This window comes from Carassius gibelio, chromosome A2, assembly GCF_023724105.1.
Source record: "Carassius gibelio isolate Cgi1373 ecotype wild population from Czech Republic chromosome A2, carGib1.2-hapl.c, whole genome shotgun sequence".
Classification (NCBI taxonomy): Eukaryota; Metazoa; Chordata; class Actinopteri; order Cypriniformes; family Cyprinidae; genus Carassius; species Carassius gibelio.
In genome coordinates this window covers 17,337,668-17,364,050 of record NC_068372.1, presented here as the reverse complement: position 1 = coordinate 17,364,050, position 26,383 = coordinate 17,337,668, and the positions used below count along the sequence as shown (strand labels likewise).

The 26,383-nt window shown below is 37.1% G+C and overlaps 1 protein-coding gene across 1 annotated transcript in view; it reads right to left on the bottom strand.

Moving 5' to 3' along the window:
- Nucleotides 1-787: 787 nt before the first annotated feature.
- Nucleotides 788-26,383, bottom strand: part of LOC128029087 (ephrin-A2-like) — a 50,862-nt gene continuing 25,266 nt past the window's right edge. The window contains exons 2-4 of the mRNA XM_052616590.1: nt 8,551-8,843; nt 3,883-3,957; nt 788-2,090 (exon numbers count right to left, since the gene is read on the bottom strand). Of these exons, the coding sequence (XP_052472550.1) occupies nt 1,966-2,090; nt 3,883-3,957; nt 8,551-8,843 (493 nt within the window). The 3' untranslated portion in view covers nt 788-1,965. The remainder of the gene's footprint in view (nt 2,091-3,882; nt 3,958-8,550; nt 8,844-26,383) is intronic.

The window sequence follows — 26,383 nt, the reverse complement described above, 5'->3', positions numbered from 1 at the left end:
TAACAGGGCTATGAAAAAATGTCTTATCTCAAAGTATGATAAAAAAAAAAAAAAAAGATATGATATGACAATATATATGTTATTAGCATTATTTGTTTTTGTTATTTAAAATGGTTGTACAATTTCTATATTGTATAAATAAATGGCGTAAACATACGTCAGACAATGAAATAAATGTGTAAAAAACAAAAGTTCCATATTTTAAAAAAAGCTAAATTTACAGCAGCATTACTCCAGTCTTCAGTGTCACATGATCCTCCGGAAATCATTGTAATATGCCGATTTGATGCTCAAAAAACATTTTTGTGATAACCATGACACTTTTTCAAGATTCTTTGATGAATAGAAAGTTCAAAAGAACAGCATTTATTTGAAACATAAATCTTTTGTAACATTATAATCTGTCTTTACTGTCATTTTTGATTGATTTAATGCATCCATGCTAAAAAAAAGTATTCATTTCTTACAAGAGGGCCACTGAAGAACTTATTTACCTTTAACAAAAGTGAAAATATTTTTTTTTGTCTCAAAATATATGCAATAATATCAGGTATTCTCATAAGTGCATATTTTTCTAAATTGTTGCAGAATTCAAATCAATGTTTGGATGCTGTAGTGGTTTTTGTTGCCAATTAGTTATTTGGGAAGGTGGGAAAATCAGAAGGGGCTCTTTAGCACTGATGTCTGCATCCCATTCTAAATATTTAATAGGGTTTACATCTATGCTATACAAAGCTGAGCCAAAATGTCATTTGGTAGCTTCAGACACTGCCTCTATCTGAGCATCTCGTAGACAAAAAAGCTTTATTTTTTTATTTCAGCATGTTTCTTCAGTTTGACAGAACATGTTGGCTGTACAAAACGTCACATGAAAAAGAGAACGCAGTTGAATCAGATGGGAAGAAATGCTTTCTGTCTCTTTAAATACTGAACACAGTTTGACAAGATCACAATAACAACAGTAAAGAGTGAGAGAGTGGGCTCTTCTGAATGTGTCCGAATGCTGACTCACACGCTGTATCTCCACTCAAGACGCTGAAACCGTTCCTCGTATCACATGAATAATTAATGTTGCTTTTAAATGCTACAAAAATAACATGGAATAGAATACAAAAAATCCATTTCCTTTTTGTCCATGCCTGCAGTGCGTGCATCGGTGAATTAGTCTCTGATCCTCACAGATCTCTTTTTTATTTTTTTTTAAGCACACTGCGTTCCATTGCTTGTTTGTCCCACAGAGCTGGAAAGAAAAACCAATGCAGAGTTTTATTAAGCGGCATTTGGGTTTGCACCAAAGCAGTCTCAGAGATTCGGAGTCCTTGTCCCGCCAGCAGACACACAGTTTTGACATTTGGCTGCATCCAAACTCCACCAGAAGAGCGGCTAGAAGGTCTACTCTTGTTTTGTTTTTGCTAATAAAAATATATTGTTACTATTGTAAGAAGGTCAGTTTTTCTCTGTTTCACAGTGTTTCACATGCGTGTGAATGTCTAACACTAACTCCCCAGCTGCTGGCTACCACAAAACATTTCTTCTCTCCCTTCAAATGGAAAATAAAACTAAAACTCTGAAGAGAGTCCTTTGGTGTCATTTGTTATTAGGAGGATAAAGTTCCCTTTATTTCTGGTGTAAAGACGGTGTGGGGGGCATTATAGCTATCCAAATGAGTGTCAGAAATCTTTTGTAAACCACGACGCCCTGAAACGTGACTAAATGGCACATGAATACAAGCCTCGATTACATGACAGCATATATAAAAGGTCACATTCCACGACAGACTCCAGGTGTTCAGCTTTACATCAGCCGCTAAGCAGGGCGAACGTCTCTGTCCTCAGTAAAAAAAAAAAAGATAGGTGAATCCGACTGCGTGTTAGCCTGTGAGCCGGGGGTCTGGATGAGAGGGCTTCCCTGAGGGAGTATGGATGGAGGGAGAGCGGTAGGCAGTCTGGGCAGCGGCGGAGCTTCTTAAACGCAGGCCTGCAGAAAGGCCACCAGAAACAGCAGCAGCACAGCTAGACACGGGCCGTCTGCCCTGCAGCGCTGGCTCTGATCAGTCAGGAATGGCTCTGGAGACTCGTAGCCCGAACCATCTGAAACAGGCAAACACAGAGAGACAGCACGCGGAGAGGAAGCGCTAGGAAATGCATACCTTTACTCAAAGCAGCATGGGCCCATAGCACTGACCTAATTAGAGTTTAATTACATTTCACACATCCCGTTTTCATAGATTACACGGACCTGACGTATCTGTGCCAATGCATTTCAAACAAACACTAGATTTCCACTTGGAAAGGGGAGTGCTGTCATTCTAAACTATTTGAAATGACAAAGAGACAAGAATACTATTCAGAAACTTGAGATTGTTAAGATTTGTTTCTTTTTTCTTTTTTTTATGCTTACCCAGAATACATTTATTCGACCAAAAATACAGTGAAAACTGATTAAAACTAAAAATAACAAATTAAAATAACGGTTTATTTTAGAATGTAATTCATTCGTGTGATGCAAAGTTTTCAGACTCGCAGGATTCTTCAGAAAACATTAATTTCAACAGATTCTTTAAAACAATATAAAAGTATATTTTTGTAATGAATTTACTGTCATTTTTGATTAATATAATGTGTCCTTGCTGAATAGATGTATTAATTATTTTCTTTAAAAAACCTACTGACCCTAAACTTTTGAACAGTAGTGTATGATTTGTGAAGATAAGTGAATAAAGTAGCATTTTTTATATTGTGTTCAAAAGAGATTTATGGAGATATATATGTGGAGAAATTGGCACACATACACACAAAAAAGAAGAAAAAGTTAATTTTTCTTCTCTGAGTAGGTTATTCAGCCAATTATTACCAGTACCAGTAACACTTTACAATAAGGTTCATTAGTTAAATACTTTAGTTAAGTACTAAGAATGAACAATACTTCTAGTTAATGCTACTTCTTAGTTAATGTTAATTTCAACATGAATGCATTATTAAAATATAAAGTTGTGCTGGTTAACATTAGTTAATGTATTGTGAGCTAACATGAACAAACAATGAATGACTGTACTTTCATTAACTAACATGAACAAAGATTAAGAATTTAAGTAAAACTGCTTCAATTTTACTTTATTCACTTATTTTCTTACAAGATAAAATATTTATCCACATTACAAGTGTACTATATAATGTAGTTGGGAAGAAATCCCTAATAGCATCCAACAATACTGCAACTATGCACCAGCGATTACATCACTGGCAGAAACAATAACCCTGTGAACAAGTAAAAATGTTGTTTGAGCTGTTATTTTTAAAATGTGGAAAACAAGAACAGTTGTAACTAGCAATGTAACTTACGATGCCATTATCTGACACTCTTTTCAAATTTGACTTGCATTTGGGATAGCTCACCCAAAAATAAAAATGCTGTCATCATTTTTTCTCACACTTTTGTTGTTCTAATCCTGTAAGACTGTGAAACACAAAAGATGATGTTTTGTCTGTTTTAATGACCACTAACTTCCATCATATGGACATAACCCCCCAAAAAACTCAGACATTTCCTTAAAAATATCTCCTGTTCCTGTATGTTCTACATGATAAAGAAAGTCATAGAGGTTTGGAATGACATGAGGGTGAGTAAATAATGACAGCATTTTTTCTAACCCTTTAATATTAGGTTTCCATTTAAAGGTAAATTGAAATGGTTCCCATTAGACCTCAGCTGCTGTTTTGATGGATGTAAACTGCACTTGAACACATTTTCGCAGCTTGAAAATAAATATGACATCTCATTAACACAATGTTCCTGGAAAATGCGTCAAACACTGCTTATTTGCATTCCTGCTATGTCTTACAGAAGGCTGGCATGTAAAACTATTTTTAAAACAGTTAGAACATGACTTACTTGTGGGCTTCACGTACACCTTCAACTTTAAACACGGCTTGCCAGCGTGGTTAGGATGAGGAGAGGCTGTTGAAAAGAAAGTTGAAGAGAAATAATGAGCTAAATGTGCTTGTGACAAACAGAATCATTCAACAAGCCAATAAATCTGGTTAAGATCCTCTTGGTGACACTTGTGAACCTCTCTCAAGCCTCTGAGCGAGTTTGACCCCTTGACAACCAAACCAAGAACAAAGTCTGAGATTTTCTTCATTCAGACGAAATTGCTGTGACCCTCACCAGTTACAATGGTCTGTGACACACAATGTTCCCATAGCAAATTACCCCACATAGCACTCAGTGACCTGAGAGCAAAGAGTCACTTCTGAGTCAGCCAACAGAACATCAGCAACACTGTCATCTCAGCTTTCTGATGGATTACTTCATTCATCTGGGTTCTACAGACAACACATCTACTGCTTATTTCCTTATAAGGGTCTGGTGAGATAGAAGGGGAGAGTGAAATCATTTATTTGAACTTGTCCACCAAGAAAACCCAGCACATGAAGAAAGCCGCCTATGTTAATGTCCTTCTCAAGCTTTTGTAGTAGTGTTTCCTTCACCATCTCCTTTATTACCTTATCTTAAAGATAAAACGTATATAAATTTTATGTAAAGTGTAATATTAAATAATTTTGGAGTCTGTAACACTTTAAAATTTTTATAATTTTATTCAGCGAAAGCATACATTTTAAAATATATTTTAATAGAAAACATTTATTACAAATCATAATACTAACATGTAATATTATAACTTTTTCTATATTTTTATAAAAATAAAAATAAAATCAGCCTCAGTGAAAGACTTCCTTATAACATATTTTAAAAAACCTTACTGTCCCCAAACTTCTGTTTTTGTTTTGTTTATATTTACCTTTTTTTGTTGTTGTTTATTTAAACTAATTAAGTGTGATAAAGAGATTACATACCGTTTAAAAAAATAAATTACTGGCTTTTATTTATAGTATATATTTTGTATTATCACCACAAATAAAAATAATAATTAAAGGTTATCAAATTATTCTTCTAAATTGAAATGATTACTATTACTATTATTATTTTACATATTAAGTAGATAATGCATCTGTTTTTTAACCTCTATTATAATGTTAGATGATTTTAGAATTTCTACTTAAATTTTACATAGATTCCTGAAAATAAAATACAATAAAAACCATCCAACTCTTGTCTAGTGTTTGTCATCTACACCCCCCCAGTGCCCCATCGCCCATCCCAGGTCATTGTGTATTCTTGTGGCATGTTCACCACACCGACTCCTAGGTTCACTGGAGAGCACCCAACCTCAACCGCCGGCAGCTGTGTAGAAGATGCCTGTCAAAATGTCATCACAGCCGATCAATACGGGCGGAGAGATGGAAGTCCGGGGGTAAGTCTGACCAGGTCTGATGGACGTGTTCTTTTACTAGCAGACAATCGAGATCAGCCCCCTCTTCCCAGTGATAACCTCTCACATCCATCTCTCACCACTGACCCCACCGACCCACTGCAAAGCATCAATCCCCTGACACCCATAGAGCTACCGGTATCTAAACAATCCTCAGGGAGTGGCTCGGGTGCTGAATGGAGTTGCCTTGGTGGGGGAGCGGGGGTGTCCGAAGGCCTTTTTCCAGCCCTGAAACAAAAGCCTTTACAAAGCAAGGTCAGGCTGGAAGCTAGGAAGCAGATGCATTAAAAATCAGTTCAGGGGGACAGGGGCAGAAACAGAGTTGAAGGGTATCTTTGAACTTTTTTTGCCTGCTTTTTGTGGCATCTGTTCCTCTCTCTCTTTCTCTCTCTCTCTTGTGTGCGGAGACAACACTGTGCATGTATGATAAGCAGCGCTATGCCCTGCTGATTTAGGGGGGTTTGGGTGGAGGGGATGTTGACTCAGAACGACGCCCCCTTTGCGCCTGCTTCACTCCCTTTCAGTCTGAGCTGTCAATCAGGGAATTATCAGCAGTCAAATGAAAAGCATGCAGGATCTGTGGCAATCTCCATGGGAGAGAGCAAGGCCCGTCCAGCCGCTGTGCAGATGGGGGATGGCGGCCGCGACACAAAGCCGGCGAGAGCTCAAAGTCACCAGGGTCTCTGTACTGTACACAGGTGGCTCCCGGCCACAGCCTCCCATGTCAGGGATTGTAATTACCATATAAATTATTGATTTGCTTGCCTCTCCCTGTTTTCTCCCGGCATCTTCCTGATACAAGTCTTCCATGTTATCTTATTAAAACAACTAGGCGGTTGACATAAATAAATATGCTTTTTTTTTTTTTGGTTTAGCCACACCAAATTGTCAAAACGCATGAGGGACAAGTTTCCCATTTGAACATACCAGTTTAAAGCTTTGTGAGGTTAATGGGAAAGAGCTGTTGGACGTTTCTCATTTAGGAAACGCTGAAGCTTTTCAGATTAAATTATCTTTATTTCTTAATTTCTATTGCTTCGCATAAACTATTAATATTTTTCTGAGGACGTAAGAAAAAAATTCAAATGACAGAACAGAAATAGCAAAACAAATAGTATGAAATAGAAGCTCAAAGCACTCATAAAGCACAATTTTTTCTAAAGTTCACCAGCGGATGAAGTTTGCTTCCCTGGAGCTCACTGTGTTCTCAGAGATCATGAACATGAAGGGAGTCTGAAAAGTCACAGAAAGTCTCTGTGATTGGCTGATTGACCCTGTCAGTGTGATAATGCCTGCCTGATGTGTTCACAGCTGGTCCACAAATCCACATGAATAGGTCAGTGTGGTGGAAATGAACTAATCACAAAGTAAACAAACTCATACGCTAATCAAAATAAATGTGGAATTATGTATAGTAATCACTCAGATTGATTTAATTAAAGATGTACCTCTGTGCCTATGACTGTTAATATAGTTTATCAAGCATTTGTTGACTATAAATAAATGTATAAATAAACAGCTAGTTGCAGACAGTAATAACTACACAAATGTGCTCATGTTTTAGTGCAGTTAGGGATGTAACAATTAATCGCAAGCTGGTTGAAAATCAATTCAAATATGTGACGATTCAAATTGGTTGACTGAGGGGAATTTACTGCTTTAGAAAAGTTTAGTTTCTTTTCATCTTGCCTCTGTATAAAGCACATTAAAGTTCATAAGTGCAGGGCTGCTTTGTTTACAGGAGAAACCTGCTGTTTCTGTTTCATGCAGATTTTTTTATATATAGTTTCACAAAACTGAAGACAAACCATTTGGTTTTTTGCTTCAGATTTTGAAATTATACGGTCTAATTTGCTCATGTTGTATGTATGCTGCATCTTTGTTTGGATCATGATTAAAATGCAGGGGTTGCCTCTAATTTTAAAAGCACAGACAAAGCCTTATTTTGTTTATATGAAGAGATTTATTTTATTTGTGTTACTTATGTATTTGATTTGGGGCTTGTTTTAAATTTTCAATCTGTTATTTGCATTTACATTATATTTACATTTTGTTATTTAGCAGACACATTTATCAAAAACAAATTACAAATGAGGACAAAAGAAGCAATCAAAACCAACAAAAGAGCAATAATATGCAAGTGCTATATTAGTATATTATTATTATAGTGTTATATTTCAATTTCACAAAGAAATGTGCAGCATTTTGTCCAAGCAATAATAAAAGGATAATTTGTCTTAAATCTAATTTTGTTAAAAATAAATAAATCTTGAATCGAATCGTGAGTTGAGTTAATCATTACATCCCTAATTGCAGTATTTTTATTGATAAACTTCAATCAATATAAATAAAAAATAATATTAGCATTAATTACATTAAATATGCCTTTTACCTCAAAATGTAGTAAACATCAAATGGAAATGGAGCTTGAATTTATTTTGGACTTAAAAGAAAACAATCAGGGGTCTGGGGGACATTAAGGGGCCCCAGCAAACCTCTAAGGGGGCCAAAAGATGACTCAATTATTTACATTTCATATATTCATTCATTCTTATTTTCAACCTGGAAATATGTGGCAGTGTTATTATCTAAAACAAAAATGATTAAAAAAAAAAGTTTTATTAATTGAAATGTTAAATTATTACTTGAAAACCTCATTGTTTCATAAAACAAACCTAGAAATGTTCTACTAAAGTACTAAGATTACTAACTGAAATGAATCTAAATAATAAAATAAAACCTACTATTTAAAAAAATATAGAAATGAAAAAAGCTAAAAAAAAAAGTAATTATTAAGGGAAATAAAAAATTTAAACTGAAAATATAATATATTTATATTATATAAATATAAATTATGTTAAAAATGAAAAAACATTGGAAAAAATTTAAATAATAATAAAAACTATTACACTAAAATAACACTGATTGCGGGTTGAAATCGTGAGTTTTAAAAAAAGAAAGAAAAAAAGATTACAATTAATTTTGCTTAGTCCTTATCCAATAAATCATGAACAACTGAAAAAAATATGTTAATTCATTGGTTGAAAAAAAGTGGGGTCCCTGAAGAACATTCAGTTCTTCAAATGAAGAAATGAAGGTTTGTATACAGTTGTGGACAATGGGGATTTAACTGTGACAACAGACTTTGACTTCTCATTTCAGAAATTAATCATAACCAATTAGTCACTGTTGAAACAGCACTGAAAATGCACACTTACATATATAATAGTACTCGTGTCCAGGTCGGAACTCAAAACCAAGTGAGAAGGGGGTGAAGAGCTGAAACTTCTCAGAGAAGCGCAGGGGTCCGTCTGGACTCTGGGGCCGGTTACACTCCCACCGCTTGAAGCCTCTCATGCGGTGTTCACAGGAGAGGTAACCATCATGGTTCACCATGAAAAGGATGTAGCGCTCCATGCGACTGTGAGGCTGGGGGCTCTCGTAGTACGGACAGTACACGTCCAGATAGTCATTGATGCTCACGGCCACTGTATACTCGCCCTGCCAGAACCTGCAACAGAGATCCAGAGCATTAGACTGCCGAAGCCAAACATGAGGATGACTGACATAACTCTTGTACACGGGCAATTGAAATATTCTGTAGTTCAGCTTTTTATTTGGCCTCTATTCAAACCGAACAGCAGCAAAGAGCAATGTTAAACGTACAAAGGCTAAATCTGTTGGGCAGAAAATCATAGGGAACACAACAGAATAAGCTGGAACGAATAACCACAATGCATATTTTCTATCTAGGTCACCATTATGCTGAGAGAGAATAGCAAACCAGAACACACGGAAAACCAAACTCTCAAACACTGTAATACTGTTGTGAGAAGGGGAATGTTTGAAAAATATCTCAGGGCTTAAAATAGATCTCTTTAAAAACTACTTAGTTTGCATTTGTTCGTTTCTCTGGGTTAGTGCAATAGCAACAGTTATCAATGAAAAAAGTTGATCATGCTTACAAAAAACAATAATTTTGTTTAGTGAGTTAATTCCATATAAACCATAAACTTAATTGCTCCCTTAATCTAAGCTTTGAACACAGTTGCACCATAAAAGAATTTGACATGCTTTGCATTCAATTTTCTCTCTACATAGTATGCGTTTCATGAGAATGCAGCATTCAGAGCATAAGAAAAAGAAAGGAAAAGAGAGAGAGAGAGAGAGAGAGAGAGAGAGAGAACAGGAGGAGAGGCAAAAGATAGCACGAGTGAATCAGTTTGAAAGTCAGTGTGACCTACAGAAGCTGCGAATGCGTGAATGTATGAGTCCTGTGAGTATATGCCTTTGACTGCAAAACAAATGGTGGTTGACAAAATAAAAAAAGTTTTTTTTTTTGGGTGGAAGAATTCATTTGCATTAACTGATCAACTGACTGCCATCAAAGGAATGAATTACATATGTGTGTGTGTGTGTGTGTGTGTGTGTGTGTGTATAGGTTTTGATGAAATATGATAAAAACATGCTTTTGTGAGGTGCATCCATCCATCCAATAAATAAAATTTAACCAAGAGCACAATATTTTCTAAAAGTCCTTTTTTTAATTATTTATAAAGCAACATTTATCTAAGTGAGAACAGGAGAAAGCACTCACACCTCTGTAAGCGAGGAAGCACTTGCAGGCACTGGTCCATTTGCCTTCAGTGTTCAGTAGAAGGTCCTGACCTCTCATCTAGATGAGCTGCCCTCTCCAGCACCTGCCTGTCTGTCCTCTAACTAGACAAACTATTTCACAATCATTACCTCAGTGCAACACACATCAGATGCTTTCTTAAAGGTTGCTTTTTTGTCCTCGGTTAACAGCCCTTTCAGATATTTGCACTCTCATTTACATGCATACACACACACACACACACACACACACACACACACAAACACACTCACGTACCATAAAACGTGCCGTAAATGACTTCCATGTGGCAGACCATCTCTGGATATGTTACTGTAATTCAGCTCTCACAGTCTAAATCAGGTCCACCTGTTATAGATTAGCCACACTCCCAAACTGTTACCTCAATTCCATCTCTCCACAGCCACGTTTACATTAAGCGGACAAATTTATTTTAGGTCCTTTCAAACAAGTCCAAGAGACTTGTTTGTCTAATCACTTGTTTATACTATCAAAAGGAATAAATCTCCTGAAAGTTTGGAGCTCCTGACCTTCAACGTAAACGCTGCGGAGATATTTCTTTCTAATCAAGCATGAACAGATTACTGATGGGACGTATATCAGTTTGAGCAGAACATCCCAGCATATGTTGAGAGATCACAACTGTGTGAGTGTGTGTGTGTGTGTGTGTGTGTGTGTGTGTGTGTGTGTGTGTGCGCGCATGCTTGAAACCCATCCTTCACTATCTTTCCAGGAACACATTTCTCCTGTTGCTTCTGACCTTCTCAAACTCTCCTGAAGCACATCAGGAACTTGTTTATGGTTCATGGTGAAATATCGATCTGCGAATTTACAGTGGCTTCCATAACCTCATCAAAAATAACCGCTGATTGGTTCCATCGCCAAACACATGATTGCACAATAAATCGATTTTGGGGTTTTTATTTATTTATTTATTTTTTTTGCACCGCTGGTTCGGGCGGGTGTTAACAGACATGATGAGGAGACAGCTGAATCATAAACAGACTGATGCTCGTGCTCAGAAATATCAAAAAGATGTCTCTCTCATGTACACACACACACACTTTCCTGCTTTCCCAAAAAGGCGGAGCATCATGGAGAATTCTAAACAAACACACTTCAGTTCCTCACAGCACGCCGCTCCTCGTACACCTGCTGTCGTCTTCCCTTTGTCTCTTAAAACTTTGATATTCAGAAGATCTTCACATTCAACTATCTGAAGCTGCTTTTAGGCAGAGACCTTGACAGATCTAAACTGGAGAAAATATGCAACAATCCTGGAGATGAACAGTGATATTCTGGTAAACATCGTTTGAGAAAATCTGAAACGTTGCTCACACACAAAAGCACTGTGAAGGACATAAATGCACTGGTAGAAAACGTCCAGTGTTTTCATTTTTAACCCTGCGATGCATGAATAATTCAGTCACAAGAAAAGAAGAAAAACATCATGTTACTTTTTTTCCCTCAAAACAATTTTTTTTTTAATTATTCTCAATGTTCTTCTTATATCAAAGTAATGTGTTTTGAGAGAGTTCACTGCAGTAGACGATTTCAGAAAATATTAAAGAGGTAATTCACCACTTTCAACAATCATGTTAAATTTGTTATTAAAAATAAAAAGACAATAAAGAAGACAGACATATAGATCTATAAGTAAGGGTCAAAGGTCACCATCAATGGTTTTCTGAATGTTACTTCAGAACCTCAAAGGTTAAAAATAGACACCATGCATCAATGGGTTAAACTAATATATTTCTCTGACAACTTTTGACAATTCAAATTGACTTAAAATGAAATTGAAAAACAACAACAACAACAAAAAAATACATTTCATAAATGCACACACACACACACACACAAAAGCAAGTACATTTTTCATATGGCAGAGTTCAGTGAATTTGCAGATTTTGCTATTAATAGTCGAGACGGCAGCATGCGAGCATTTATTTAAGCCTCACAGGAAGTCTTGCATACTTTTTTACCCGAGTCTTTGTACCAAAGGATCACTTTAGGCACATGCACACACACACACAAACAAACACACACACACAGCCATAAATCCGAAGGTGGTGGATCTGAATCTCTGGCATTGCACACACTTGCGTTACACATTATGGTGAGGCACTGCCACAGCTCGGTACGATGTGATTCTGGAGACTTTCCAGCCCCACTTATTGTGTTCTTGCCACACGCAGGCCTTTTGCCATCATGCCAGCCCTGCTAGACACTGGGGGCTTTTAATGATATGGAAAAGCAAGGGGCTTCCACAATGTTGTGAATGCAAAGCTCCAAGGCAAAGCTCTTCCATGCGAGATAAAAGAGAGGAGAAAAGCCACTTATCGCTGGAGCTATCTGCTGCCCGCATCTGATGTGGGGGCTTGGGAACCGGACCTTGTTATGTCAAGAGGAGCGAGCATGTACTGGTGCTGCCAAAAGAGAAAGAGAAAGGGACAGCGAGAGAGAGAGTGCTGCCATTCTAAACAAGTTTCACCAAGTGACATCCATGCTGGATGAGAGAGCCAAATCTAGCCTTCATGATGTCACCGCGGCTGGTGTTTCAAAAACGTAAAAAAAAAAAAAAAAAAATTATATATATATATATATATATATATATATATATATATAAATATAATATTCATTTAATTTTTAATTTTTTTATATTAATTTTAAGCAATATTTTATAAAACTTTTTTTTAAACATGCATGCTGATATGTATTCAAGGTGTAAGAAAAAATATATATTAAAAAAGGTTTTACTTGATCTCACCACATGACTTGTAATCATAAATGCAAATAGTCCATTTCTAAGAACTTGGCAGGGGTGTATAAAGATTTTTCATTTAATTTCTCGTGGACACTCTTAATATACATAATTGACCCAATTACAGAAATTTTCTAGCAGGATCCTCAATGAGTTTACATCGCACATCACAGCGAGTGACTGAATCCAGGCAAGATGCAATCGAATCTATAACGTGGCATTGATGGAGGGTGTACAAAAATAAATAAAGCCCTAATATCCAGTCTCAATCAGTCCTCCTATAGCAATGCTCAGCTCAGGTGATTAATCAGGGCCATCGACTGCTTTAGCAGGCTGCTGTATGATAGATGGCGTCTGGATTGCAACTCTGCCCCTGGTCACAATGGCAGAGATCTGCAGCCAGGCTCCTGGGCTCTGGAGGGAGCGACCCATCCTGATGATGAAGACCATCCACAGCCTCCTCGCAGCATACAGCCGGCCTCATTATTCCCCTCTGCTCAGACGGAAACACAGCAGGGATACTGCACCATCTCCATGGGAAGAAATAATACTTTTGGATACAATTACCGGGTTGGGAGTGTGGCATCTTACCACAGGCAGCGTCGGTCCTAATATCCGACTCATTGTTAGGCAGCTCAGTTTGCACGGCTGGCTACGACACTGAATAGGGAGCGAAACGCCTGCGGGGAGTCTGTGCAACCACGCAGGGGCCGTAATCATTTTAAACGTGAAATTATGAGCTTTCACGTACGGAAGTCACAACGAGGAGATTTGTCCGCTCTTTAGCATGGTACTGGAGGCAGGACCCGAAGCTTTGGCTCCTGTGTGACTTATTACAGAGGGCAGGGGATGAAAAATGCATCATTTTCTTATTCTTTTCTCATGGAATGAATCTTAGAATGTCAAGTCAAACAGAAGCAGTCCAAAAGTGTCTTATTAATAGACTACAATATGGATTATGACACGAAGGGGGACAATTATAGTACTTTTTGTCTGTAAATTGTCAAGAGCCACGTGGGTTGCTGATAAAGAGGGAACAGTAATAATGGATAAGAAAATCCATCAACGGAAAAAAGAACAAAGCAAATCACTGCTTTAGTAAAAACCTAAAGCTATGTCTATGTTATGTACACTAATGTTCAAATGTTTGGGGTCAGATTGTTTGTTTTTTTAAAGAATGAATACTTTTATCAGCAAGGATGCATTAAAATAATCAAAAGGGACAGTAAAGACATTTATAATGTTACAAAAGATTTCTATAATAGATTAGCATAGATGCTGTTCTTTTGGAACTTTCTATCCATCACAGAAACACATCACGATTTCCATAAAAATATGAAGCAACACAACACTTTTCAACATTGATAACAAAAAAAAAATGTTTTTTTGAGCACTAAAACAGCAACAATTATTTCTGAAGGCTCAGAAGTCTGAAAACTGAAACTCGAAAATGACACTAAAAACTGGAATAGTGACAGCTAAATCGCTGCTTTGCCAACACAGGAATAAATTACATTTACAATTACAATTTTTTTCACAATATTATTTTTTGACCAAATAAATACATGGTGAACATGGCAGACTTATATATATATATATATATATATATATATATATATATATATATATATATTTTTTTTTTTTTTATCGATTGCAAACTTATGAACTGTAGTGTACTGTTGTAATCTTCAAGTAAGTAATGGTGAAAACATCAAAAGAAAAAACAAGTCTCTTTGTTCAGACATCCAGCAATACATTTATTATTCTTCATTTTATTATTACTAATAAAGTCATTTAGATTTTTGTAGTATAGTGAAAAAACAACAACAACAAAAAAAACTATTGTGTTTGCAAAACCAAGTCAATGTTTACAAACCTGATCCAATATGTGGTTTAAAAGCAGATTTGTATTTTTTATCTAATTTCAAATATCTCGGTTTTAACAGTCATATCAAGTGTCAGGTCATTTTTTTCTTATTCGATACATGACATACATGCAAAAAAACACAAAGTACACACTACTGGAGCTTGAATACACTCTTATTTGCTCACTATTTCATCATGCATCGACTGTGTGACATTCATTATGCAGTGAATAGAGAATGAGCAAGAGTGTCAGCAGTTTTGGCCAAACTATATGCATAAAACACTTCCATTTTATGTGGTCTGATGTGCTTCATGAGTTCGGCTCTGCAGCGAGATATCATGATGGACATGAGCAGAGGCGTAATTTCCAGTTTTATGTCCTCTCCTTTCACACTGACAGTTACCCCCAGTTGTTTAAATGCAAGTCTCTTAGATTTGTGCTGACGCTTACATACTGTAGCAACAGAGAACAGATATATATATCGATATAGACTACACAGTCTGAACAAACGGATCAGATTTTATCACACGCACAACGATGGGGTGGACAGATCAGACCGGATTTGAAAACCAAATCGGATTTGCATGCAGTGTGAACAAAGGCTTTCTGCTGAAGGGATCCGAGAGGTTTTGAGTCTCGTCTCACTTCACCTGCAGAGGTCACGTGTCTCCCTGATGGAGGAAACCTAATGATGCTGGACAGCTGTCCACAGAGGAGACACTCAGCCTCTGCGTGAGAGTCCTACAGATGAAGCCGCCTGCAAAGCAAGGCTCAGAGCTGTCGTGGAGTGGATTTTACACTCATGTCTGAAACTAGGCAAGACTCTTGAATTCCCACACTGGATGAAAACTGAGTGAAAGGGCCTCTTCTCTCCACTGACAGGACTCCAATGAGGCCGTGCCCCCACACACAGCTCACCCGACAGCCATCATCACCCACTTTACAACACATGATTGTAACTTTGTGCAGAAGGAGAGAGAATGACTACCTTGATTGCCTCTACACTCAGAGGGACTAGCATGGTGAAGGTGACTGCTGAGTGGTCTGAACATGGCCACACAGATGAGCTGATGCCAAAACAGCCTATAAACAAGACACTGTGGCTCGACACAACCGCTGCTGTCAAATTTAAAGATTTAATCTGAAATTGCTAAATTTCTAAAGATAAACAAGGATGCAGGGATGGAAAATTAAAGTAACACTTCAATTCACATTATTAAGTAGTTGCATAGTAGCATGCATATTACTAGCATATTGGTGGTTTATTAGTATTTATAAAGCACATATTGATGGCTTATTATGCATGAACATGTTTTAGATCCCTTAATTCCTACCCCATACCTAAACTTAACAACTAACTTACCGTACTAACTATCAATAAGCAACACATTAGGAGTTAAATGAAGCATAATAATAGTTAAAAGTGAGAGTTAGTGCCCAAACTAAAATGTGTCCAAATATAATGATTCTAGACTATTCTCATTTTAGTTTTTAAGTGTTTGCAAACAAATTTCAGCTTTTAACAGTATATAATACATCTCAAATAGATTCTATAAGATTTCAAATACACAAATAAATGTTTTCTATTTAAAAAAAAAAAAAAATTCTGGTAATTAAACAGTTGGGGGAAGAAACATTCTCGATTTCTAACCGTTTACAGAAGACTTACATTCAAATTTTTGCTTTCGTTTTATTTGTATAGAGCTGACACTATAAAACTTATGAGTTCGAACATCTCAGCATCGTTCCACTGAATACTTTCTCAGCATCACTCCATATCAACTGAGTGACTGAAGATATATGACAAATATTTGAAGTGACTCCTGTCAGTGTAGAACTGTGACCAATGTAACTGTTGCAAAAATTCTCATATGTTCTGGATACAATTCTGGTCACATTGCAAAATATCTGACCTGTATCTGATTTAATACCACATATGGAGGCGGCCTAAATTAGAATTGAAAATAAAAGATTATATGTGGTTTGAAAGAACAGATATAAGTAACATATGAACCACAAAAAAAAACAAACAAAAAAAAAAACTAAATAACAAAAATTGGGCACAAACCTTAAATTATACATGTCAAGCTTCCAGAAACTGAGTACTGTGAGTTAGGAGCTATTTTATGTGCCAGCTGTAACTGTGATCGTATAAAGCAGCAATATATTCCAGATGATTTAGTAACTGCTTTGCACCTTAACTGCAAAACACTGAAAATTCAGATGGACAGAGAACCCTTTTATAGGTGAGATAATATAATGAGATATGAAGTAAACTTTGGTTATATCTTCTATACCACATCTTTGTCACTCTCATGAGGTAAATAAACATACTTCAGTAAATATAACAAATTTTTCTATGCAACCCGTATGCCACTGATGATAAATAAATTAGGACTATTTGAAGTGAAGGTCAGGATAGGTTGATAGATTTTGAAATTGCACTGACAGATGCAAAACATTACCATCTGTTGCCTTTTTCAAAGAATTAATCAACAAATACAGCATGTGTTCAGCAGTCCTGCCAGTTAGACGCAATTGACCACTTTCCTCATTTCTCTTTTGTGTCTCATAAACATAGCTGAAAAATCGGGTGGAAGATGGGAGATCCATCTCTTGTGAGGTAAGTGACCCGGCCAGCTCTCCTTTTGCTGCAAATGAGTGTGCCGAACACGGGCCGGCTGCACACATAAAAAAGAGCGACCATACGGCACGGTCCGAACAGCTTCAGAAAATTCCAGATGAATGTGTGTACGCTCTAAACAGTACTTTGCTCTGCTTTCACCCTCCATCGACTCTCCGTTGACTGGCTCTAATCAGGAGGGCTCCTGTGGAAAACTGTCCTCACTAGTGAAATGCATGACTAGTCTGAGACCGAATGGTCAATTTAACACAGAGGCACAAGGCTACAAACTTCAGAGGTGGTATAGAAAGTGATCGGAATACCAAGTGCTTTAAGGACCTAAACAGCTAAATTAAATCTATAGAGTCCTTCAGTAGCTGCAGCAACAATAGAAACAAACACACACGAAAACTTAATATAAATCACTCTTGACAAATATAACAAGCCTTTAATACAATATAAGACATGTTAGATTAATGTTTAAAGTTTAAAGTTTAAAATTTTCAAGATTCAAGATTTGTATTTGTCACATATCTGCAACGTGTCATGTCAACCGCCCTATTAAAGCATGAATAATTTCTCTATTTATCTCTGGTTATTGTAGATGGGGTCTTTGGAGTGTTGGCGCTGTCACTACAGCAGTTTGTGGGAGGTTTGGCTAATCTCTAAATTGCAAGTACAGGGCTCTAAAGTGGCAGTTGGTCTTGTTTAAACGAGGCCGCTATTTTTCTCCTCCACTGACCAAACCTTGACCCTCGTAGAGCTCTTGAAATAGGTACATACTCCAGGGGAAAACGGCTCCTGCAATAGCCTAATTTTAAAGCAAATGAATAAATCGCTGCCTTGAGACTACAGATGTTTTTTTTTTTTTCTTTTGTACTCCTTATATAAACAGAATACAAAAACTACATTACTGAAAATATCAGCAAAACATAATGTGGATAAAACATAACACCATTTTCCGAGCTGTTTCTGATTTATTGCTATGTTGTTATGTTATTATGTAACATAATATAACAAAACATAACATATGTAGATAAATAATTTGGTGATGAATATTGAATTTCCCTAATCTTCTCTTCATCTCATAAATTTGTTGACTTTCCTCAACAAAATAAATTCAGTCATTCACATCTTAGTTTCATTTAATAACTTCACCACAGTCACCTTAACAGTGGCTCTGCTAGCTTCCTCTTGACTTACATTGAAGGGCCAATGCTTTGTTTCCTTTTGTTTGAATGAGAGGACTGCTTACTGAAATCCAGAAGTACAGAATGAAGGGGCATCAGCTCAAAATAAAAGAGTCCCTTTACAAACATCAATTTTTGATGTTTCCCACGCAAACGCAGGGGAATAGCTGTCAAAGAGGTGACTCAACAACAAAAGAACTCGCCGACTTTTATATCTATTTATATCAAGGTCAATGGAAGACAGCCATTCAAATAAAAGCTCAACAAACATAATTTTATGTTAGTTAGCACACAGTAGGTGACTTTCGAGTATTAGCATTGATGCTAGGCTAACTTCTGAATAGTAATTGAATCCCTCAGATTAAAACTGATGCTAACAACAACGCAGACACAAAGCCTCGTAGTATACATCCCAAAACAAAAATGTGGGCACCAGGGTAAGCACTTCTGCTAAATTATTCACTTAATCAAACTGTTGCTCCTGGTCTAACTCACTTATTAATATTTTCTTTTGAAGTTCATTAATTAGCTCTGCTATTTTCCTCGTCCTATTTTCCTTCCTTTAGCCCCTCGCTCCCTTGTTCTATGCCATTAGCTAATTAGACTCAAAAAGGGCCGATCCTTCTCCTCCCGTTTAACAGCCTGTAAAGAGAAGCGTAAAAAGATGTTTGGCATGCGTTGAAAGTAGCATCGCAACCGATTTGTGATATCCACATATCTGTGGGAGTAGCCCTGTTAGCCATTGCAGTGTACAGTGTGGATTAGCCACAGCAAACATATGTAATACTTGACACTTTACGTGCAACTCTAAATGTAAACTGTCAAAGTCTTTGTTGTTTTTTAATTAACTGGTTGACTTGGTTTGTGAATGCGCTGTTGTTTCTAAAACTGCATGTGTAATGGGCTCTCAGTAAACAAAGCAGGAATTATTTTCAAGCAACAAACATTTGACTCAGTAGGGATGAGCCGTGAGGGTGACGTCAGGAATGATCTTCTTCAATGAAGCATTCAATCAGTTCGCAGCAATTCATGCCTGACTAACACTCTGCAGTATGAACTGAGTCCTTCCAGATCCTTTACATGATCACAGCGAGGACAGTCAGGTGACTGATAGGCTTGCATAGATACAGACACGGTTTTTCACTTACCATGACTCTAGATTGTAGGTGTGGAAGCTCTTTGATTGGCCCTTAACGAGTTTGTGGTGTCAGGGGATGGGATGGACCACCAGGGCCTGGCCTATAAATACCCCTGATAAAAGCAGCACTGTCATGTTGCATTGATCGCAGTAAGATAACTGTGAGGGGAAACATCTGAATTAAGTGGTGTCCTGCTATCTCCTAACTCACACCTGTGAGGAAGAAGTACAAGTGTGTGCTACTTGAAAACAGGACAGTGACAGATAGGCATAAGAGCTCAGCGAAAGAGGATGGCTAATACTGTATCACTGATCTATGCTTGGGTCTTTTCAGAGGCCTCTGAAGGATAACTGAATAGCTTAAATAATGCTAATTTAATTTACGACACACTCTGTTAATGCCCGCTGAGCTTGTTTCCATTTCCTTCACTCCTCATTTCTTCTGTCACTTAATGGACAGATGACTGATAGACACACCGTGACTTTGGTTTGAAACAAACACACACACAATGGTAAAATGTAAAATAAATAAATAAATAAATTATAATAGGTATGGTGCATGTTCAAAATACCATGGTACCACATTTACTGAAGAGTACTAAAAAAGACTTTTTTTTGTTCATGGTACGATTGTAATAATAATAATAATAATAATAATAATAATAATAATAATAATAATAATAATAATAATAATAATGCATTTTATTTATCATTCGCTTTTCTTATCCCAAAGCGCTACAATTACAGGCATTGATAACAACAAAAAGCATAAGTTTCATAACCCATAGCTCAACAACATGAATAATAAAATAACAACAATAAACACAATAAAAAACATTGTAAACATACTCAGTTACTGTAAGCAACTTTAAAATAAGTATTTAAAGATTTCTTAAAAAAATCCATAGTTGGAGAATCTCTGCTTCCGGCTGGTAGAGCATTCCACAGTTGTGGAGCTGAGACAGAGAAAGCTCTACGACCCATAGTTTTTAATTTATTTGCAGGCTGCTGCTGGAGGATACACAACCCTCCTGAGCTCAAAGAGCGAGCAGGAGTATAAGGAGCAACTAAACTGGATATATAGGCAGGGGCAGTTCGATAGAATATCAGATTTTTAAAAACAATATGCGCTTGAATAGGAAGCCAATGTAAGTAATGTAATACCGGAGTAATATGTTAAAAAGTGACGTGACATACGGCCAAGTATGGTGACACATACTCAGAATTTGTGCTTTGCATTTAACCCATCCAAAGTGCACCCACACAGCAGTGAACACACACACTGTGAACACACACCGGAGCAGTGGGCAGCCATTTATACTGCAGCACCCGGGAAGCAGTTGGGGATTCGGTGCCTTCCTCAAGGGCACCTAAGTCATGGTATTGCCAGCCCCAGGCAAACCCACAACAGTAGGGTTAGGAGTTAAACTCTCTAACCACTAGGCCACGACTTCCCCATATGTTGGCGGGAAGTTGTATATGTTAGTACCAAAGCAGCTGAATTCTGAATAGATTGTAATTTCTTAATAGACTTATTAGGGAGACCAACATAAAGTTCATTGCAGTAATCAAGCTTTGATGTGATAAAGGCATGAATGAGCATTTCAGTATCAGGCAATGATAGAGAAGTACGGAGTCTTGCAATGTTTCTTAAGTGGAAAAATTCAGTTTTTGAAACCATTTTAATATGGCCATCAAACAATAGTTAAAAATATTTCAAGGTTTTGTTATTTGGTTGGACAGAGTAGTGAAGCCACAATCAGTAATCACATCAGAACTATTTAATTTATGTAAAGCTGCTGTCATACCAATACATAAAAGTTCTGTTTTTGACTCATTGAGCTTGAGAAAATTATTGTGCAACCAGACTCTCGCTCAAGCAAGCAGTAAGTGTTGTGACAGCAAGATGAGGATTAGGGTGTGTGCTGAGACAGATCTGAGTATCATCTGCATAAAAATGAAACCCCAACCCATACTTACGAATGATCTGACCCAGGGGCAACATATAAATACTAAACAGGATAGACCCAACTACAGACCCCTGTGGAACACCATGCTGTACTAATGTTGGTTTAGATTTACATTTACCCAAACAATTAAATTGAAAGTGATTTGTAAAATAGGATTTAAACTATTCAAGTGCAATACCAGAAATGCCTAACCATGTATGCAATCTTTCAAGAAAAACAGCATGAGATATTATATTGAAAGCAGCAGTAAAATCTAATAGGAGTAAAATACTACCAGCCCCCATGTCAGCAGAAATGTGAAGATCGTTTGTAACCCTGACTAGAGCAGTCTCAGTGCTATGAACTGATCTAAATCTGGATTGAAAGGGATATTGATCTAAGATATTGTTTATAGGTATTGTTGTAGCTGGCCGGCAACAACTCGTTCGAGAACCTTAGCTAAAAACAGAAGATGGTCAATAGGCCTGTAGTTTGACAAATCCTCCGGATTAGTCAGTTGTTTTTTAGAACTGGTGTAATGGCAGCTAGATTGAGGACTGAAGAAACCTTTCCAGTAGATAAAGAGTTGTTAAAGTTTTCAGTAATAGAGGGGCCCCAGGAATCTTGCACACTGTTTCAATACCTCAGGGGGCATAGGATCCAAAAGGCATGTAGATGGATTCATAGGCATGACCAGTTTCAAAATATCTTCTGATCCAACAGTTCCAAAATTGTAACAATTAAGAAACAAATTTGTAGAGTGAAACTCATTGGTCAGCAGTGAACCAATTCTTGGTATGTGAATATCAGTACCATGGTATAGTCATATAGTCATACCATGGTTCACAGTACTATAGTATTACCTTTGGTTACATCATTGTTTAAAAATGGCCACATTTAATACAATACCACAAACTATTTCAATTTTTAGACATAGTAACGTTGATTTAGCATAGCATGTGCCATAGCATACATTTTAGTAGCAGTATATTTATAGTATTATAAATAATACTATGGTATTATCATCTGATACCATTACTGTACCACATTAATGCCACAGAACTTTTTTGTAAGGGCATGTAATAAAAACATGGCAAGATTATTGTAAGATGTCTTAAATGCATGGCCACAAAAACCTGCTTAAAATGCTATGGTAATGGCACGGTAAAGAATCAAAATACAGTATAACTATAGTAAACTATTATAGTATAACTATTGTCACAATACAATAGTACCATGTACAAAATACCATGGTACCACAATCACAGAAAAGTAACTAAAAAGTTTTTGTATAAGCTAATTCTTGGAATAGTCCAAAAATAATGTTAATGATCTCCCGAACAAGTCTCAGAGATCAATGCCCCTCAGCAGGTGGTTTCATAGGAGGAAGACTCCCCTATACAGATGGCAAGCAGTTTGTCACATCGATTGATTTTCCGTGTCCCTGGTGCTGTGCTGTTTCTGAGGTTTGGTCTGTGTCCAGCAAATGATCGAGGTCTGGGATAAGTATTGCACTTTGAGACACTTTTTTTTCACCCCACTACAGCACTTTCCATAAACACTCTCCTCACTCCAGGATTTCTCTTCACTTTATGTGATTTAGAAGACATTCCCTACAAGTGATTTTTACATACAAATCTCTTAATATATATTCAACTAAGAATATTTAGAAATAGCCTCCATTCAATAATTTCCTCAAGATTAAAAAAAAAAATATATGATAGAATTTCTACATCCATTAATACAGCCAGCAATTAATGTATTGAAAAAAAAAATCCAACATAAATTATTTTTGATTCTGGCCATAAAAAAACAAAAAACAAACATAATGCAAAATATTAATAATTCAAACTTTATTGGAAAATAAAAATAGTATAAAATAATCTGACCTTTGAAAGGCCTTCAATAGAAAAACAAGTGCACTGCCCCCCCCCCACAAAAAAAAAACCTAACGTAAAATATTACCAATTTAAATATTGCTTGAAATAAAATAACATTTAAAAATAAAATCTATTTGAATCAAACTAAATAGTAAACTGCCAGTATTTTATTTTATGTAGGTGGTGTAGTTCCAGGATCCAACTATGCAATGCAAACCAAACAAACCCTGATTAACCACATATCGTCACTGGACTAACTAGCAAGGCTTTTTTTTATCAACCAACAACGTCCAACACCAAACCATCCCTTGTAACGTGTAAATGAAAGCTGCTCAGAACTGGTCTTCCCAGTAGGGTAATCAATGAAGCAGAGGCTGATTACGTAAGTTTCCGCCTGCACCAGTAATCAGACTATGTGTATGAAATATTTAAATCGAATTAATTAGAAGCGGTGCTAAACTTCAATCAGCTGTGCAAGATGAGATTCCTCTCTAACTTTCCAAATCAGCATGCACAACTTGGTTCGCGATTTAGTATTCGAGTCAGGCAAGAGAAACAAAGAGAATATTTACTGGGGTTACGTAATGCAGATGGAGGTACTTAAGTGAGTTTGACCTTGAGCGGATAGAAGCTCCTGTTACGGTAAATAAATAAAGTAAAAGCAAACTACGGAATGAGGACAAAAGTACAGTACATTAGTGAGCACTTAGATGGAGCAATTCATACAGTGAAGAAGTGAAAAGCAAAGAGAGAAAGAGAGAGCAAGGGGGTTGGGTGGGTGAATCCAGCCAAATGGTCTGTGGGAATCTTCCCTCTTCCTTCCCATCCCAATAGCCCCCCTTCCCCCATTTATCTTTCGCCTTCTTCCATCCTCCACCTTTCTCCCCCTCTTTAAAATTCCCTGAGTGGATAATGTATTCCCGGGTTCTCCCACCGCCTCCTAGTGCCCATGGCTAAGCGGAGATCAGACACTGAGATCTATCGGTCCTCTCCTGGCAGCACTGGCACGCTGCCTCTCATTGGCTCCCAGTGCTCTGCGTTATGTAAACATACTCTGTGATGGGAAAAAAAGAAAAAAAGAACAACCTCCACTCATTTCCACATCAAAGCAGCCAGAGATGCTAGTCATCATAAGGAAAGTAGCATGTTAATTGTTGTGTAGGTTAAACTTGCTGATAAAAGAGATTGATGGTTTAGTCTCCTCAAAATGAGATGCCTGACTGCGCTGCGCTTTTTAAAGAATGTTAGGCTAACTGAAGCTGATGTTGAACCGAGCTTTGATTTAATTCCCCTGAGAAGCTTTTCAGTTGATCTTAGCCAACCTTCAGGAAGTTCCTCCAGTTTGACAATATTGCTCATTTCCACCTCCTTTCACAGTTTTTAACAACCTTTCACCCCACCTCTGGCACATAAATGATCTTTAAAAAAGAAGGAGAAAAAAAAGGCAAATTGATTTTGCCTACTACCTCCCCAAAATCGATGCTCAAGCGAGAAGCTCATTTTCTTCTTCTGTTCAACCCTTTTTTACACCAGCACATAAGCAGCGTTTATGCATTTTGGCACCTATGTCAGAATCAGAAATTAACAGGTCACAGTGTTCACACTGTTCACGTAAGTAGCATGACTAAATAGCTCGGAGAAAACACACTGAAAATGCACTAATTGTGAACACATAACTAACATAAAATTATTTATGAACACAACCTTTTGCAATATTTTTATGACATTCCACAAAATACCACAAACTATTCATTGTTTGAGTAAGGAGTAAATTAAAGTGAATTAAATTCATTTAAATTCCACAACATTATAATGTGTACTAAGTTCATATATAATGCAAAAAACTCTAGGGTCTGTAAGACTTTTTCAATGTTTTTTTCAATGCATTTGTTTGACCTAATTTTATTAAAAAAGTAATAAAAATTGTTTTCTGTCTAAGTAAGGCTGAATTTTCAGCATGTGATCCTAAAAGAAGAGAATGTGGGTAACCTAATAGTTGCTGGTCCCCATTGACTTCATCAGGGACCAGAAACTGGTTACCTCCATAATTCAGGTAATTGATCAGCAGAAAAAAGAAATTCATACAGGTTTGGAACAACTTGAGGGTAAGCAAATGACGACAATGAATAATGAACTAACCCTTAAAGCAATACATCTTTTTGAATATTAACTTTAAGTGATTGATATGGACAATCAACCAGAATGGTTCCATCATTTATGTGCCATGTATCTTTACATTCCATAATTTATACCTGTTATTTAATGAATTCTCTTTTCAGAAATCATTTTATTTTCTGTATACAGTCGCAGCTCTATCATTCTCCAGAGATGTTTTTAGTCAGATTGCAGCTTTTTGCTAATGCACTTTTTATGCAGAGTGAAACAGGCCTCATTTGTGACAGCACACACTACTCATACTCATCCCATCAAGTGGCATCATGATGAACTATGGTGACAGTGATATCACAAGCTAATCAGCAGAGCAAACAACACTGGCTTTAGCCAAAAACTGCTCCACCTCCGATCCTCCTCACAGTCATCATAATCACTTTGATATGTGACACTTAGCAAAGTGAAGAGACATACATTTTAAAGTGCACACACACAGCAGTGAACACACACACACCCTGAATACACAGATGGAAAAGTGGGCATCCATTTATGCTGCGGCACCCAGGGAGAAGTTTGGGGTTCGGTGCCTTGCTCAAGGGCACCTCAGTCATGGTATTGAGGATTGAGAGAGCGCTGTACATTCACTCCCCCCACCTACAATTCCTGCTGGCCAGAGACTCGAACTCACAACCTTTTGGATTACAACTCTATCTCTCTAACCATTAGGTCATGACTTCCCCCAAGTCGATATGAGTGAATCTGTTATCGTGATCGATCCTCCCCTCTCAATCTCACTGATTAGTGCACAACTCTTCCATAGGGCCCTCTACAGCTCCCATGCTTCTCTCTCGCTGACACAACTATTCACCAGAGGCCAATTAGAGTTACCCAGGGT